This window comes from Oncorhynchus masou, chromosome 17 (genome assembly GCF_036934945.1).
Source record: "Oncorhynchus masou masou isolate Uvic2021 chromosome 17, UVic_Omas_1.1, whole genome shotgun sequence".
Classification (NCBI taxonomy): domain Eukaryota; kingdom Metazoa; phylum Chordata; class Actinopteri; order Salmoniformes; family Salmonidae; genus Oncorhynchus; species Oncorhynchus masou.
Window position 1 is genome coordinate 25,357,251 of NC_088228.1, and position 17,837 is coordinate 25,375,087.

General features: G+C 44.0%; 2 protein-coding genes across 3 annotated transcripts; one reads left to right on the plus strand and one right to left on the minus strand.

The window, feature by feature from the left end:
- Positions 1-250: 250 nt before the first annotated feature.
- On the plus strand, positions 251-5,415 carry LOC135558762 (cell division cycle protein 20 homolog). Of its 2 annotated transcripts, none has more exons than XM_064992864.1 (11): positions 251-341; positions 650-872; positions 1,032-1,180; positions 1,266-1,362; positions 1,447-1,572; positions 2,334-2,530; positions 2,672-2,766; positions 3,665-3,899; positions 4,079-4,204; positions 4,414-4,531; positions 5,124-5,415. In XM_064992864.1, the coding sequence occupies exons 2-11, from the start codon at positions 674-676 to the stop codon at positions 5,300-5,302; spliced, it is 1,521 nt and encodes a 506-aa protein (XP_064848936.1). In that variant the 5' UTR covers positions 251-341; positions 650-673; the 3' UTR covers positions 5,303-5,415. The 2 variants fall into 2 exon arrangements, with proteins under 2 accessions (XP_064848936.1, XP_064848935.1); XM_064992863.1 differs by having other exon boundaries at positions 280-415.
- Positions 5,416-9,917: 4,502 nt separating this feature from the next.
- On the minus strand, positions 9,918-14,354 carry LOC135558764 (very long chain fatty acid elongase 1-like). Its single transcript, XM_064992867.1, has 8 exons — positions 14,010-14,354; positions 12,685-12,789; positions 12,343-12,533; positions 12,101-12,181; positions 11,870-11,926; positions 11,592-11,697; positions 10,936-11,075; positions 9,918-10,779 (listed from the first exon to the last, which is right to left on the minus strand). Exons 2-8 carry the CDS (start codon positions 12,743-12,745, stop codon positions 10,435-10,437), a joined length of 981 nt encoding a protein of 326 aa, XP_064848939.1. The 5' UTR covers positions 12,746-12,789; positions 14,010-14,354; the 3' UTR covers positions 9,918-10,434.
- Positions 14,355-17,837: the final 3,483 nt, after the last annotated feature.

Sequence of the window (17,837 nt, forward strand, 5' to 3'; positions counted from 1 at the left end):
AACTTCAAAATGATTGACTTTATAGATCAGTGTTAACAAAACAATAAACCTCAGTGCCAGTGGTTTGGACCTTATTTTCGCTAGGGGGCGATGTGGATTCTATCCGTCCTTCGAAGAAGTGTGACGATATTTTCTTTCGGCTTTGATTATTCAGGAGGGCAACGGCTACCTTTTCCACCAATCATAGTAACGGATGCTATTCTGCTTCCATGGTAACCTCCCAAATCTTTTGAACAAACCAATCACGAATGCGCATTTAGTAATTTAAAGAAAGTTCGTCATTGGTCGTCGAAATTTTAAACCTGAGCTGCGGCAGAAAGGAACACGGTTCAGTGAAGTTTGTGAGTTGATTTTCCCTTCCAGTAGTTCTAAAAGTACATTTTTATCATCAACGACGTGTGGAATTAATTTTATAGTAAGTAGCTCACGTTTGTTAACACCTACATTTAGGTTTTGTTGCATGGAATGTAAATAGTAAATGACGGAGAAAGCCAGCAAGTTTGCTGGCAAACGTTAGCCGTTCAATTATAGCGTCAGTGAATTAGTTTCTACGGTTAGCTAACATGCACGTTTAGTTAACAAAATATACTCTTTTGTTACTGTAATTTTATAAACTACTTGGTTCTATTCTTGCAACGTTACCCTGTAGGAAGTCCGAAAGACAGATTCAGACATGGCTCAATTTGGATTCGACAACGACATTCACAGCATTCTGAAGCTGGATATGCCAATCACAAACGCGCCCATGGCGAGGTGGCAGAGAAAAGCCAGTTCGTCGATGTCGACCAGCTGTGCCAACACCAGCGCTCTATCACCTGGCAAATCCGGAAACCGATCTCTTAGTCTGTCCAAGACGCCCAGTAAAACACCAGGTGACTAGCTATTATTATTTTTTTCATGTTGAATCTTGCTCTACAGTACTTGCTTATGTGTACGTAGGTAGTCTCTTTCAACTGTCTATGGGTGTGGCACTGTTAACAATCTGTTTCACCAAGGGTTATATTACTAATCTGCCCTTCTCTCTTGCTCAGGTAAAAATGGAAAGACACAGTGCACACCTTCCAAGGCAGGTGGTGACCGTTTCATTCCCACTAGAAACAACAAACAGATGGATGTGGCAAGCTTCCTGCTCTCAAAGGAAAATGAACCCATGGACACAAACCCCTCAGCAGCAACATCTGTGAGTCTTTTCTCTAACATTTCCAATCACATTTGTTGTTGGTATGTTGTATTGTAGCTAAACACAGGCAAATTTGTCATTGTAGGAGAACCAGAAGGCATGGTCTGTTACACTCAATGGATATGACATTGAGGAGGCGAAGATCTTGCATCTGGGAGGAAAACCCTTGAATGCTCCAGAAGGTAGGCCTTTTGTTGGGAATGATTGTGACTTGATGTCAGTTGCTTGCTATCAGAATCTAGTGTCAAATTCTCTTTTCTTTGCAGGTTACCAGAACAACCTAAAAGTTCTCTACAGTCAGATTCCTACCCCAGTCTCCACCAAAAAGAACCGATACATACCATCAGTGCCTGACAGAATCTTAGATGCTCCTGAACTCCGAAATGATTTCTGTGAGTCCTGCCAATACGGTACTACAATGTCTAAACCTGTCTGAGGAGCAGGTACCGATTGACTTAATCTAGGGCTGTGTGTCATAGATGCTCCAGAACTTCAAAATGATGACTCTCCTAATGCAGTAAATGTCCAGTAACCTACCTGGGAAGTAATCCTAGCTGTGGGTGTAACATGCACCTGCCGTAATGCAATAAATCCAGTGTTTTACATTTTAGTAATTTGGCAGCTGCTCTTATCCGTGGAGGGGGTGTGGGATTACTTCAGATACTCTTTGAGGAGGTAGGGTTTCGGTTGTTTTTGGAAGATGGACAGGGAAGCTGCTGTCCTAGCTTGAGGTGGAAGCTGTGCTGCTTCCGGTGAGAAGTTTGTATTCTACGATGTTGTAGAGCATGAACTTGCAGGAGTGAGCCACTGCTTTGATGTTGGCAGAGAACGGGGTTTGTCCAGGGTCCGGCCAGGGTTTTTTGCATTCTGGAGGTGTCAACTGTGATGGTGAGGTAGGCCTTTCCCTGGAGGAAGAGTAGCTTCGTCCTGTCGAGGTTAAGCTTGAGGTGGTTGGCTGACATCCAAGCTGAGTTATCTTCCAGGCTGATATGACGGAGCTGAGTGACTTGGTGTATAGAGAGGAGTGACTAACGGGCCACATCAAGTTGATCTTGTCTTTTTGTCTTCAGGCTGATCTAAATTCACTCAGGGTGGAGATGCGCATTCTTTTACTTTGTTAAAAAGCTCCATTTACCTCTGCCTGTTCCCACAGATCTGAACCTACTAGACTGGAGCAGTCGGAACCTTCTAGCAGTTGCCCTTCAAAGCAATCTTTATCTGTGGGACGCCACCCAGGGTGACATCGTCCTACTGATGAAGATGGAGCAGGTGGAGGACTACATCTGCTCTGTGTCATGGATCAAGGAGGGCAACTTCCTTGCCCTTGGTACCAGTGACTGCAAAGTTCAGGTGAACTGTCTGCCATGAACCTACCCAGCGCACATCTAACTGAATTGGGCCTCCAATGCAATTTTGTGGTGTTAAAGAATTATTTAATGCCTTTTTTCCCTTATTTGTATACATATCACCTGAATTTGTCGTTGTCCCTAGTTGTGGGATGTGGAGAACCAGAAGCGTCTACGCAGCATGTCTGGCCACACTGCCAGAGTTGGCAGTCTGAGTTGGAACAATCACATTCTTTCCAGGTAAAGATTCATGTCTGGGAGGGGGGGGGGGGACAGACGACGACTGTATGAATAGTCAGTCCCTCTTAGTGCTTTTGCTGTCCCAGACATTGTCCATGTTGTGGGAAAATTCTTAGGTCGTAAATGGTTGTGGTACGTCTTGGCTCGTTCAGTGTGACATGGCTCTGTCGCTTTGAGTACTGTTACATGCGGTCGTAGACCCCTTGAAAAAGTTATACCGTGTCCAATTTTTGGGGGGCTTTATCGTGCAGTGTGGCTGGTACGAGCCGATCCCAGCGACTGACAACTAGGAACACTGCCGGTACAGAGTATGCACACAATATGTTTCTTGTGAATGAATAGTCAGATTAATTTAATAGTTCTATTTAATGTTTAGGCTACATACTGTGTCAGAACAATTTCCAAGTCTTATTTACGTGACGCATCTGAAATCAGCCTACCTGATGGGATTATAATAAATGCACAATCGCCAATCAAATGTTCTACCACGGCGACCATGCTATTTTGAGGAAGCCTATTTGATTTAAAGGTTATTCGAAAACGTTCTACAATGCCTACTTTCAGTTTTTTAAATTCAATATACTTGCGCATAAGCATAGTGAGGCTGGTGATGGCACATGCTCAGATCAAATACACCACTGCAGTTGACGAAGCCTTGCAAGACTATCACAGAATGTGACGCCAGAACTGAAGCCAATTGTACATCTGGACAGGATGATAAAGATTTTAATTTGGTAACATCAGTGTGACGTGACAAAATGTAAAAGATGGAATCCCATGTACAGTCTGCCACAGCCTTAAGTCAGTCCCTCCTGGATCTTTTTTTGTTGTTATGCTTGTGTCCAGAATGTTTTGATTTGGTGTTTTAATTAACCATCTTGTGATTTATCTTTTCTAGCGGCTCCAGATCTGGTCACATCCACCACCATGATGTAAGGGTAGCAGACCACCACATCTTCACCTTGTCTGGACACTCTCAGGAGGTGTGTGGGCTGGAGTGGTCCCCTGATGGAAGATACCTAGCGAGCGGCGGCAACGACAACCTTGTGTACGTGTGGCCAGGTGTGCAGGAGGGCAGCGGCCAAGGCAGTAATGCTGTCCACAGCTTCAGTGAGCACCAAGGTGCAGTCAAGGTATGCAACAACAAAAAAAGAACTAAATGTAATTATTGGTGCAACGTGCTAAATAAACTACCATTTTTGAAGGATGGAGTTGGGATTGAATAAAAGGCCACAATTTGATGCACATTAAAGTCCACTCACTGTAAAGAGATGCACAACCACAATGATTGTTTCTTACTAAAATTCCTTAGGCTTTGGCCTGGTGCCCATGGCAACCTAACATTCTTGCGTCTGGAGGGGGCACCAGTGACCGTCACATCCGCATCTGGAATGTCACCAGTGGCTCTTGCATCAGTGCCATGGACACTCAGTCTCAGGTAACTGCACCCATCTTGATCCCTAGTGGGATTGTCTGTTCTGAAGTCTCATTCAATTTTGTGCTAGATGATATTCCACCTCCAAGGATCTGCTGCTCAGTCATAGCGACATGAATATTTGCATACCAGTCACTTAAAAAAAAGTGGCTTTGCATAACTGCAATGCCTTTACGATCAGACATTGACTGGTGGTCAAATCTGCCTTACAGGTGTCCTCTTTGAAGTTTGCGCCAAACTACAAGGAATTGGTCTCCGGCCACGGATATGCCCACGACAACGTAGTCATCTGGAAGTATCCCTCCTTGACTAAAGTGGCAGAGCTCAATGGTGAGTGTCTGGCCTGAAACGATGAATCTTGTAATAACCTTAACAGCTCTGTGTAAAGTTGTCATTGATGGATCAGTTGACAAGGATAAATGTTGCCTAAAGCTGTAAAAGTATCAAAGAGCCTGATAATGTCCCTCACCCCAGCTTTCTTAACTGGGTAAACATGAGCCTAATTTAAACTAAATTTGATTAATGTCGATTTAATTTGACATTTAATTAATGTAGATTTAATTTGCTTAATGTCAATGCTGAAGCATTTTGGGCATGTACACCTCCCAATCCATCTCAATGATGCATGTTTAAAGATGTGCTACGCTGAAATTGCTCTGCCTTTTCTTGGTTCCTAAAATTCTATTAGTTTGCTTTTAATTTCAGTTTGTGACAAAATAACTAGGTATAGTGTAAAGAATCATCTAAACTGCTGTGAAGTCTTTTCCGTAACCAAAAAGTACATCCTTTTTTTGGTGGCAGTGAGTAGGTCCGGAGTGTACTAAATTGAAAGTAAAATGGCACATGTTTCCAACTGTAGCCATTCTGGGGTCAAAGTTGTCACTGAAATCTTAAACTTTGTCTCCCCCCCCCCCCCCAAAAGGTCATGAGGGCAGGGTCTTGAACATTACCATGAGTCCAGACTGCTCGACTATCGCCACTGTAGCCGGTGATGAAACTGTCCGCCTCTGGAAGAGCTTTGAGCTGGATCCAGTCAAGAAGAAGGCCAAAGAGAGGATGGTGAAGTCTACCAGCAGCAGCATCCACCAATCTATCCGATAATTAGCCTTTTTGTATTGTGTGTGTTCAATTTAGTTATTGATAAACTCCTAATTCTTTACTAATGTACAAAATGTTTATTCACTGTAAAATAAAGATTGCCACTTTTAAATTTTCTGAAGTACCCCTGAGTTTATTGGTGATGCGCTAGTTGAATGTGGTCTTATTCATAATTGGCTCTTTAACCAAGAATGGTGTTTTCTGAAATGCATAACTAGGGCTTGATTATTGATAAGTCCAGCCAGGTGGGATGGGTTCTAGGTCATGTACAGAACACTTCTAGGCATTGTGATAACAGCTCGGGTCAACAATCCTCTGAAACTAGCAGTGTGACCACAGTAAAGACTACCTGGAAAACCAATGGGTGCTTTGCAGAATACAAGATTGTTGATCGGTAGGTTTCTGAGAAGCACTTCTGCAGGAATTAAGAGTCAGCTATCCCAATTGAGACTGTGCCTCGATCTAGGTTGGTCTAAACATGGCGGTGTTCGAAGACGTCCATTCCTGTCGTTGAAAAAGATTGTGACATTCAAAATGGGGCTACTTAATGTTAGATCCCTCAGTTCCTAGACGGTTATGGTCAATTAACTGATTGTGATTGACCTGACTGAAACATGGCTTAAGCCTGAAGAATTGACTGTTAAATGAGGCCTCTCCTCCTGGTTACACTAGTGACCATATCCCCCGCGCATCCAGCAAAGGCGGAGGTGTTGCTAACATTTACGATAGCAAATTTCAATTTACAAAAAAAAGATTCCATTGTCTTTTGAGCTTCTAGTCATCTATGCAGCCTACTCAATCACTTATTAAAGCTACTGTTTACAGGCCTCCTGGGCCGTATACAGCGTTTGTCACTGAAATCCTATCGGACCTTGTCTTGGCAGATAATATTCTAATTTTTGGTGACTTTAATATTCACATGGAAAATTCCACAGACCCACTCCAAAAGGCTTTCGGAGCCATCGACTCTGGGTTCTGTCCAACATGTCTCCGGACCTACTCACTGCCACAGTCATACTCTGGACCTAGTTTTGTCCCGTGGAATAAATATTGTGGATCTTAAAATTTTTCCTCATCTTGGACTATCTGACCATTTTATTATGTTTGCAATCACAACAAATAATCTGCTCAGACACCAACCAAGGATCATCAAAAGCTGTGCTATAAATTTTCGGACAACCCAAAGATTCCTAGATGCCCTCCACATACCCAAGGGCGTCAGAGGACAAAAATCGGTTAACCACCTGAGGAACTAAATTTAATCTTGCGTAATACCCTAGATGCAGTCGCACCCATAAAAACAAAAAACTTGAGAATAAGAACAATCCAACATTTTTTGATACTGTCGCAAAAATAAATAAAAAGCAGCATTCTCCAAGAGAGGATGACTCACTTCAGCAGTGATAAACTCAACTTCTTTGACGAAAAGATCATGATCATAAGAAAGAAAATTAGACGACTCTTTAAATCTGCATATTTCTCTGAAGATCAGTTGTCCTGAGTCTGCACAACACTGCCAGCACCTAGGGTCAAGGGAGACACTCAAGTTTTTTAATACTATATCTCTTGGCACTGATGAAAATAGTCATGGCCTCAACCTTCAAGCTGCATACTGGACCCTATTCCAACTAAACTACTGAAAGAGCTGCTTCCTGTGCTTGGCCCTCCTATGTTGAACATAATAAACAGCTCCCTATCCACCGGATGTGTACCAAGCTCACTAAAAGTGGCAGTAATAACACCTCTCTTGAAAAAGCCAAACCTTGACAGCAACTCACAGCTTTCCTGAAGACAATGTATACGAAACGTTTCAGTCTGGTTTTATTTTTTACCCCTTTTTCGTGGTATCCAATTGTTGTAATAGCTACTATCTTGTCTCATCGCTACAACTCCCGTATGGGCTCGGGATAGACGAAGGTTGAAAGTCAAGCGTCCTCCGATACACAACCCAACCAAGCTGCACTGCTTCTTAACACAGCGGGCATCCAACCCAGAAGCCAGCCGCACCAATGTGTCGGAGGAAACACTGTGCACCTGGCAACCTTGATTAGCGCGTGCACCCGGCCTGCCACAGGAATCGCTGGTGCGCGAAGAGACAAGGACATCCCGACCGACCAAGCCCTCCCTAACCCGGACGATGCTAGGCCAATTGTGCGTCGCCCCACGGAACTCCCGGATGTGGCCGGTTACGTCAGAGCCTGGGCGCGAACCCAGAGTCTCTGATGGCACAGCTGGCGCTGCAGTACAGCACCCACTGCGCCACCCGGGAGGCCCTTTAGTCTGGTTTTAGACCCCATCATAACACTGAGACTGCACTTGTGAAGGTGGTAAATTACCTTTTAATGGCATCAGACCAAGGCTCTGCATCTGTCCTCAAGCTCCTAGACCATAGTGCTGCTTTTGATACCGTCGATCACCACATTCTTTTGGAGAGATTGGAAACCCAAATTGGTCTACATGGGCAAGTTCTGGCCTGGTTTAGATCTTATCTATCTTAAAGATATCAGTTTGTCTCTGTGGATGGTTTGTCCTCAACTGTAAATTTCAGTGTTCCTCTTGGCTCCGTTTTAGGACCACTATTGTTTTAACTATATATTTTACCTCTTGGTGTTGTGATTCGGAACCATAGTGTTAACTTTCACTACTATGCGGATGCACAGGATACACAGCTGTACATTTCGATGAAACATGATGAAGCTCCAAATTTGCTGACCCTGGAAGCCTGTGTTTCAGACATAAGACTTGGATGGTGGCAATTTTTTAAAACTTTAAACTCAGACAAAATAGAGATGCTAGTTCTAGGTCCCAAAAAACAAACAGATCATCTGTTGGTTCTGACAATTAATATTGATAGTTGCACAGTCGTCTCAAATAAAACTGCGAAGGCCCTTGGCGTTACAGATTTTTTCCATCTACGTAACATTGCAAAAATCAGAAACTTCCTGTCCAAAAATGATGCAGAAAAATGTAACCATGCTTTTGTCACTTCTAGATTATACTACTGCAATGCTCTACTTTCTGGCTGCCTGAATAAAGCACTAAATTAACTTCAGTTAGTGCTGAACACGGCTGCTAGAATCTTGACGAGAACCCAAAAAATGAATCATATTACTCCAGTGCTAGCTTCTACACTGGCTTCCTGTTAAGGCAAGGGCTGATTTCAAGGTTTTACTGCTAACCTACAAAGCATTACATGGGCTTGCTCCTACCTATCTTTTCGATTTGGTCCTGCTGTACATCTACACATACGCTACTGTCACAAAACACAGGCCTCCTTATTGTCCCTAGAATTTCTAAGCAAACAGCTGGAGGAAAGGCTTTCTCCTATAGAGCTCCATTTTTATGCAATGGTCTGCCTATCCATGTGAGAGATGCAGACTCGGTCTCGACATTTGTCCTTATTGAAAACTAATCTCTTCAGTAGGTCCTATGATTGAGTGTAGTCTGGCCCAGGGGTGTGAAGGTGAACGGAAAGGCACTGGAGCGATGAACCGCCCTTGCTGTCTCTGCCTGGCCGGTTCCCCTCTCTTCACTGGGATTCTCTGCCTCTAATTCTATTACCGGGGCTGAGTCACTGGCTTACTGGTGCTCTTCCATGCCGCCCCTAGGAGGGGTGCGTCACTTGAGTGGGTTGAGTCACTGATAGGATCTTTCTGTCTGGGTTGGCGCCCCCCTCAGGTTGTGCCGTGGGGGAGATCATGGGCTATACTCGGCCTCGCCTCAGGCTAGTAAGTTGGTGGTTTGAATATATCCCTCGAGTGGTGTGGGGGCTGTGCTTTGTCAAAGTGGGTGGCGTTATATCCTGCCTGGTTGGCCCTGTCCGGGAGTATCGTCGAACAGGGCCAGTGTGTCAACCTCCAGTATTTATGCAATAGTTTGTCGGGGGGGGCTAGGATCAGTTCGTTATATCTGGAGTATTTCTCCTGTGTTATCCTGTGTGAATTTAAGTATTCTCCCTCTCTCGGAGGACCTGAGCCCTAGGACCATGCCTCAGGACTACCTGGCCTGATGACTCCTTGCTGTTCTGCCTGTGGCTATGGAACCCTGACCTGTTCACCAGATGTGCTACCTTGTCTCGGACCTGCTGTATTCAACTCTCCCTCTCTCTACCGCACCTGCTGTCTCTAACTCTGAATGATCGGCTATGAAAAGCCAACTGACATTTACTCCTGAGGTGCTGACTGGCTGCACCCTCAACAACCACTGATTATCATTTTACCCTGCTGGTAACCTATGAACATTTGAACATCTTGGCCATGTCCTGTTATAAATCGCCACCCAGCCAAGCCAGAAGAGGACTGGCCATCACTCATAGCCTGGTTGCTCTCTAGGTTTCTTCTTAGGTTCCTGCCTTTCTAGGGAGTTTTTCCTAGCCACCAATGAATGGAGAAACGTATATCGCCCCACCCAGCAGACTGTCAAAAAATCTTGTTCACGTTGTGTCACGCAATCCCTTCTAAAAGTCAGTGTTTGAGTCGAGAAACCTGCCTATTTTTTGCATTGCTTGCTGTTTGGGTTTTTAGGCTGGGTTTCTGTACAGCACTTTGTGACATCGGCTGATGTATTTGATTGTGGATACCTTATGTGCCTCCCGGTAAGTATGTTTAATGACTCAGCCTTACTTAAAATGTGTTTTATTTCAAAAAAAGTTAAATATAAACAAAAAACAAAACCATGATGGACATCAATACAAATCCCATCTCTTTGAAAGAGACCTGGATCAGCCATTTACAAGCATGTTCCAGTCCTTTCAGTGGAAACTACAATATTTTCAAGCAACACAGGAGTCATGCCATCCAAACAAGAAGTTAAAGTCCAAGGGTGGGCTTTCATTGGTCATTTCAAAACTGGTTTGGAGGTGAATAATAGTGAGGATGAACACCTCTTCATACAGTGTGATCTACAGTTAGTAGTTCCCTCCAACCACTCAAAATGTAACAGTGTGTCAAGTAGGGACCAACTGGTAAATCCATTACGCCATTCATATCCCAAAAGCAGTGTAAATAAATATAAAAAATATACATTTGAGGAAAGTGATCAGTAGCTAACATGTGAAAGAGTAGCATTGTTTTGGAATCTTTGGCATTTTGGAGGCTCACTCAGACAGTTATGTTTCCCCGTCCAAAATGACAAAGCTAGACTTCCTTCACTTTGCCTAGTTGGTTATGGCCGTTGACACGGTGCGCTGTTGTCCCATTGCCATTCTCCACTTGTTTGCCGTTGGGCACCACGGAAATATTGCCAATGGTAATGCCATTGGTATGACCATTAGTAACGCCATTCTGCTTGAGCTTTGCCTCCTTGGTTGCTGTAGGCAGCCGTTTACCCTTTATGTAGGCCTGAATCCAGAAGTTGGAGAAGAGTACGAAGAAGAAGGTTCCGTACATCCAGATGAGGTGAATGAACATGGGCACCTGAAAGTCACACTTCTCCATGAAGTAGTATTGAGAGATGTGAAGTGAGATCAGCACAAACTGGATCTAAAGAAGGAAGAAATAAGGGAGAACATATTAATGATGTTTGTAGATGGCGCGCGAGTCACCAATTCACAACAGTAACACCGGCAGCTATACACAAATCAATGCTTCCGGTTAACAGTTTCTTCCAATTGAACATCATTAAGAAAGAACACCCACAAGCTGGATTGCGGTCATGTACTTCTTCCACCAGAGGTATTTCTGGAAGCGAGGTCCTGCAGCGGACAGGCCGTAGTAGGTGTACATGATGACGTGGACACATGCGTTGACCATGGCATGGAACGAGCTCATTCCCCCTGCTGGAGATTCACAATGACAGGCACATTATTATAAACAAATTGTTTAAATGTACCCTTTATTTAACTAGGCAAGTCAGTTAATTAAGAACAAATTCTTATTTACAATGTAGGCATACACAGGCCAAACCCGGACGACGCTGGGCCAATTGTGCGCCGCCCTAACGGGACTCCCAATCATGGCCAGTTGTTATACCGCCTGGATTCAAACCAGGGTGTCTGTAGTGACGCCTCTAAGCACTGAGATGCAGTGCATTAGACCACTGCGCCACTCGAGAGCCCCATTCAGAGATTCTGAATAGTCACAGGGGCATAACAAAATACATGCTGTTCCTAAATCATTTTGTTAAACTCCTTATTCCCTGGTAAAATTGTAAAACGTTCCTTTTGTGGTCATGAGGTTTATTGAACAACAAACACCCCCCCCCCACACAGTTAACTACTCTAAAGTTAAACAGGTTATATTTGCGACTGTAAGTACACTGCATGGGGATGATGTCATTATGAGGTCAAGATTACCAGGAGCGATGGTCATACCCCACCACCACGTGAAGGGCATGAAGGAGTGATGGAAGACATGAAGAAATGTTATCTGGCTGTGTTTCTTACGCAGCACAAAGAATAACTGCAAAGCAGACAAGAGTTTAAATTACTCTAAAGCAAACTAATTCTAAAATCTCCATGTGTGTCAGAAAGACGAAGTCAGAAGTTCATTTATGCTAACGTCAAAGGACAGTTCACGACAATATTTTTTTATTCACAAACATGTTTTAATAGAAAAAAAAAAACATTCTTACTGTGTCCAGAAGCTCGATGAATTTAGAGAAGTAAAACCACCAAGCCACTCGAACCATCTGACAAAAAGGAGAGAAAAGTACAGAGAATAGATGGCATCAAATAAAATAAATTTGACCTATTAAAATAGCTATGCATGTTTAAAATGTATAATATAAAACATTTTCATTGAATGAAAACATGGATGGCATCTCATGAGATAGAAAGCAGATTCTCTTATAAATAAAGCTTACCCTTAGAGCCTGTGGGCTGCTTGAGTAGTCACAAAGGTCACATCTCCAGGTAAAGGTGGTGCCCCATCCTGACATCAGGAACTGCAATGGCAAAGAACAGAACTGGCTGTCATATCATATATTCATAAAAGCTGTTAAAAAAAAAATCAAAAATCAAATCGTACCTAGAGTACAGTCTGTCTTCACAACAAGGTTCTTTGAAGAGCTTAAATTCTTGCTGAACGGCTAACTGCTTTGCTCACCTCATAGACAAGGAAGGCGTTCAGGAACACCATGCTGAAGTTATAGACGATCATGGCCGATTTGAGGTGATAGGGCTTGCGGTGTACCATCAGGCGAGGCCCTGCATACAGCGAGAAGAATACATAGCCCAATAGGATGCTGGTCATCTGGAAGGGGGTCCGCATCAACGGGTAGGGCAACAACCGGTGGTCTGAGGATAAGCAATTTATCAAAGACAACAATACAGGTTACACACACAGCATGGTACAACATGTTCATCATCTACAAACTGCAATTCAAATGTATTTCATTCATTTACAAATTGCAATAATAAAAATATCAATTTTAGAGAAAGCACTCACCCGTTCTCTGCAATAAATACTCATACAACGACACAATATTGGATCCCAGTTCTAGCAGCATTTTGATGGCCTCTTTCCTCCTTTATTCAGTTGATCAAAAAAAACCTGAAAAAAATACAAAAATACAGTTTGATTGAAAAGACAGTGGGTGGTGATAATGGCAGCTAATGCTTTTATGCCTACATGGAAAGCAGTGGTGTGTCCTTAGGCTTATAGTACACAGAGACATAAGGTGATGAACATAGCAGCCTAGTGTCACACTGCCTCCCCTACTAAACAAACAGAGACAGCTGCACAGGCCCATCATATATCTGAACCGGAGGCTCTGCTTTGATGACTGACTATCTATCTGATAGACAAACAAAACAAATATAATTCACCACCGTAAAAAAACGCCACAAAGGGCATTGTAGTCGGTCTGACCATGTACTGTAGGTCAGACAATGCCCAATAGATCCTACTGGGATTTTTCACAGATAAGTAATATTATATCAACTTTTCCAAAGTAGCTAAGTGTTTTATTCCACCATCAGCCATGGACATAAAACATATGATGTAATATTAGGGATTATCTACACAACAGATTGCAAAGGCAAACAAACACAATTACAACTGAACTGCATTTCACTTGTTCAGTGTTTACTTCAGTTTCTAGCAAGAAACAGGGGATAGGTTACATTTGCATGCAGTTGTATACCATAGATGAATCTGGCATACCAGGCAGTTGCAGCCCCACCAGCTTTAACCTACACATAAGAATATACTATATAGGCTTTAGCATGGAGTCAACCTAAAAAAACTAACACGCCACTATACTAATAAAATCATCTCGACCCAAGATGGTGGTAGTTTTACAAAGAGCTTGTTCAGTAGCATTTAACATTCCCTTAGCGACTCCTTTGAGACAATGTGTTCTCTCAATGACTAACATATCCAGTCAAACAGGTGAGGTGAACACATTTGAACAGTCAGTATGTGGTATGAGCTCACTAGATAGTAATGGATGAGGGATTGAGAAACATGACAGAGATGGAGTGGCTTGGAGGTGAGCCGGCAAACCAAACTAAGAGCGAAGAACAAAAGAGAGAATGTTGGATATATTTTTTTATGTCCTTTCCATACAATGGCAATAAAACCCACTCCACACATAAAGATGGGACAGCGTTATCATATCCACCAAGAAATACAGATCTAACAAGAAAAACCTATCCTGACAGTTTATAAAAGTAAAAAACTTGAAATAGACACTGCAGTGCTAGATTGAGTATAGCACTGAGCATTACTGAGATTATACAGTCAGACATTTTTTTGTTAACACGACTCACCTACTAAGTTGTCCTCAGTACTGTCCTCAGTACTGTCCCCAAACCCTCAGGCCTTTAGGCACACAGCCAAGAGAGCAACAACCAATGACCCTACAATGGGCCAGGCCCAGCAAAACAGAGGAGTCAAAAAGAGAGATTCTCTGAAAAAGTGTAATGCTAGTCCCAGAATCTCTTGTTTCTCCCTTGAAGTCCTCAAAATGTTGAATTAAATGACCTTCTAGAAATAGCCACAGAAAGCTAGGGCAGACTAAGTCAGAGAGAGATGTGTACAGCTATGAGGGAAGACAGCTGTGTTGAGACTCATTCAACCCAGATTTAAACCAAAGGCTGCACACACTACTAAGTGACAACACCCAGCTAGTTTCAGAAACACACCCTGTTTCAACATTTAGACCCATCCTCCCCTAACCACTATGCCTCTCTCTGATTGGTTCAGCAGAAAAAGTGGGAATGGCCATTGGTCATCAGAGCAGGGTTGGGTAGCTGAAGGTAGTAAGCGAGGGAGAATCCAGTAGCAACCTCTGTGCCCAGTTATCATAAGTTATATGGATTTCACCTATCCGATGGGATTGAATGCATAGAAATATAACGAATAGAACTTCACTTGAATGGAGATTCCTGTTCTATTCATGCCATTTGGCAAAATCTGGATAGATAACTTTTGAAAAACTGGTCCCTGGAGAGTTTGAATGGCCTCTTAAATAATGGGGGCCTGTCACATAGTTTTTGTTACATATAGACGTACTAAAACATCCCTTATAATAATAAGGGGGATATGAGAGTAAATCACGGGAATCTAATGTGTCCATGTGGCCCTAACTGACAACAGGCACGGAGCCTAGGCTTAAACTCACGTCTGTCCCACCTACAGACACAATATGACAGGTTCCACTAACTTCCAGTAGCTCTGGTTCTACCTGTTCCTCAGACACTGAGAACTGGAAATGAGCGTTGTGGTGAAAGAGGGGGCCTTAAAATGTTATCACTCAATCATACGTTGGCATGAATGGCTGACTGGAATTAGAAGAATCTTGGCATGAGCAGTGTACAGACAATTTTTTTTTTTTTTTAAACACACACATTGACAACTGTCAGTTTACACAGTGCTTTAAGACTTTCCCTGGGGGAAAGCACATGGGGGTATACACTGTAAAAGGCCATATACCCTCACGTGATGATGACCTGGCTGTTTAGACAAGATGACATATCATAGGAATTAGTCCATATTTCTCGTGCTGAGTTGCCAAGTTAAAATGTAGGCCTACAGCCAGTATGTATTTAAGACAGAGGAGAGAATGATGAAGTAGGGTGGGGCAAGTGGAGGAGGAAGACACCACCACATCTAAGTGAAAATATGATAGGATTAGACCAAGAAACAAAATCACACCTAAACTAACCCTAGAAACACCAACCAGACAGGGTTAACCACACATCACAGATTCTTTCAAGATCAAATACACCTCTTCCCTATGGGCTGAGGTTTTGGGCAAATCGCCAACATTCAGAGGGCAATCACTCTCTCATCCCTCTTTTCAGCATCCCTCTAGATGGGGGATTGACTGGACCTGTAGTCCCATACTGGGTGTAGTTGTCAGCCACAATAGGCCATCGAGAACCGGTACTTTCCACTCATTAAAAAAGGTTAAATGTTTTTTTAAATCGTTCAAATAGCTCTAAAATTGATATAAGTGGCGAGGATAAGAGACCCAAGGGTTGCCTATCCCACTGCTGCTGGAATAATCGTGGTCTGGTACGATTTGGCGGGAATATTGGCCCCGAGTGCTCTCACATAAGAGGCGTGGCCCCTGGCCTCTCCCAGGACACAAGACCCAGACAGTCCAGAGATATTTAGAGAAAAGGTAGAGATAGGAATCCCAGTTGCCAATGAATGGAGAAACGTATAAAGCCCCACTCAGCACACTGTCGACACATCTTGTTCGCGTTGCGTCACGCAATCCCTTCTAAAAGTCAGTGTATGAGTCGAGAAACCTGCCTATTTTCCTCAAAAGTACGTAATGTCACAAGTTAATCATCTCACATCCCAAAATATATTTGTAATATAGTAATTCTTGTTCACGTAGTTCAGGCTAATGTTGGGTAAAGGTAGCGCCCAATTGACTCCCATTAACTCTTTGAATAAGGTTACTCCTTGTCGCAGCATCGGCAAGAATGCACCGTGCAGACCATTGATGACGCATGGACAACGTGCACAGTGGGCGTTAATACTTCTCCAATGGAGTTTCCCCATCCCCTCAAAAGTATCTCTGGACAGTCACAACAAAAATGGACAACATTACTTACGGCACGGACGGAAGGAAAGTTTCCAAGGACTATGCTGTCAACAGCAGACAGACAGCAAACGATCTGTCAAAAAACTAAGTTTAGCCAGCCAAAAAAAAAAAGTTGGATGAAGGATGTGGAAAGAGCAGATGGTAGATAATGCGGTCCATCAGTTTCCGAAGAATTTATTGCACTAAAACATGGTTACTCAATTCAGACGCCAACTACCTTTAGTGCAAATTGACAATAGTACTGTAGGCTATTAATTGGTTGTGTTGTACTTACCAGTACCCAGTGTTCGCGGGGTCCAACATGCCAATCAACCTGCTATCTGCCAATCCCAGGAATGCTCTGATGCCGGGCATCCTTGTGGTTGGCGGAGTGGCGTGGTGGGGGATGGAGCATTGGAAGTTAAGACCAGGTTTAGCCATTGTTCTTTCTCTTACGTCTGGGCTTCACAATAGAAGGTCACGGTTGGTTTGTGGGGTATCTTTCATTTATTTTGTTTGGACTACGGCCAAACAGTAGCCTGTTAGTTCATTTTAGGGGGTGGTCGGATGAGGAAAGGGCACTGCAGTTGGCTTTATGCCTCACTGATGAAGCTCTGGCGTGATTATGGTGCTTTAGTGGGAGCACTGAGGCACTATGGACAGTGTGTACAGCCCGGGCTGCTGCGCTCCAAACTGAGTAATAGATGCAGGCAAGCCTGGAGAGCCTCTATGGGTGCTAGCTAATGACATTGAGAGCCTCTCTCGGCAGGCATATGTACACGTGCCCCCCCTCCGTGCAGAGCGAACTAGCACGTTAGCTGTGCATACAGACCTAGCTGGCTCATCCTGAGTCATTCCAGATAGCCTTGAAGAGGGAGCTGGTGTGGGTTGGGGCTTTGGTGGGGGTGCAGGGAGACAGACCCTCTGTACGCGCTGGGGGGCAGAGCAGCCCGGAGACGGAAATGCCTGCATGGGTGGCTGGAATTTCAGAACTCATGTGCTGTGTCGCTACAGACGGCACGAAACACACGCCCTGGTCCCAGGGTCTGCTGGGGTTGTGGCCAGCCAGGCCATCTACGCCGGGATTGCCTCATGTCCCCCAGAGCTCAGGGAAACGGCTCGGGGTCCGCATGGACCAGGTAGTGCAGACCCCTGGCTTTCTTTCTCAACCACCATCTTCAGGAAGAGCCCACCGGCACAGACGGAGAAGCAAGGCTCCCCCAGAAGCAGACGAGGACAAGCTGATGGAGCCTGTTGTTGAGGTAGGCCAGACCTGTGTTGGGGACTTTTGTCATATCCCTGTCACTGTGGAGAGGATGCCCTGTCCTGGTGGACACTGAGTCCACAATAACCCTGGTGAGGCCGGATATTGTGCCAGGTTGGACTCAGAGTCCAAAACTGTGCAGCTCTGCAAAGTCGCAGGTGAGCTGGCACCCATGAAACGGAAGGAAATAATTAATGACAGTAGGGGGCAGGTTTGTGCCTCATCCTGAGTGGGTGGCAGCTGTGCAGGACCCTTGTATCCTGTGGTTGGACTTTCTTAGAAGCACAGACTGCC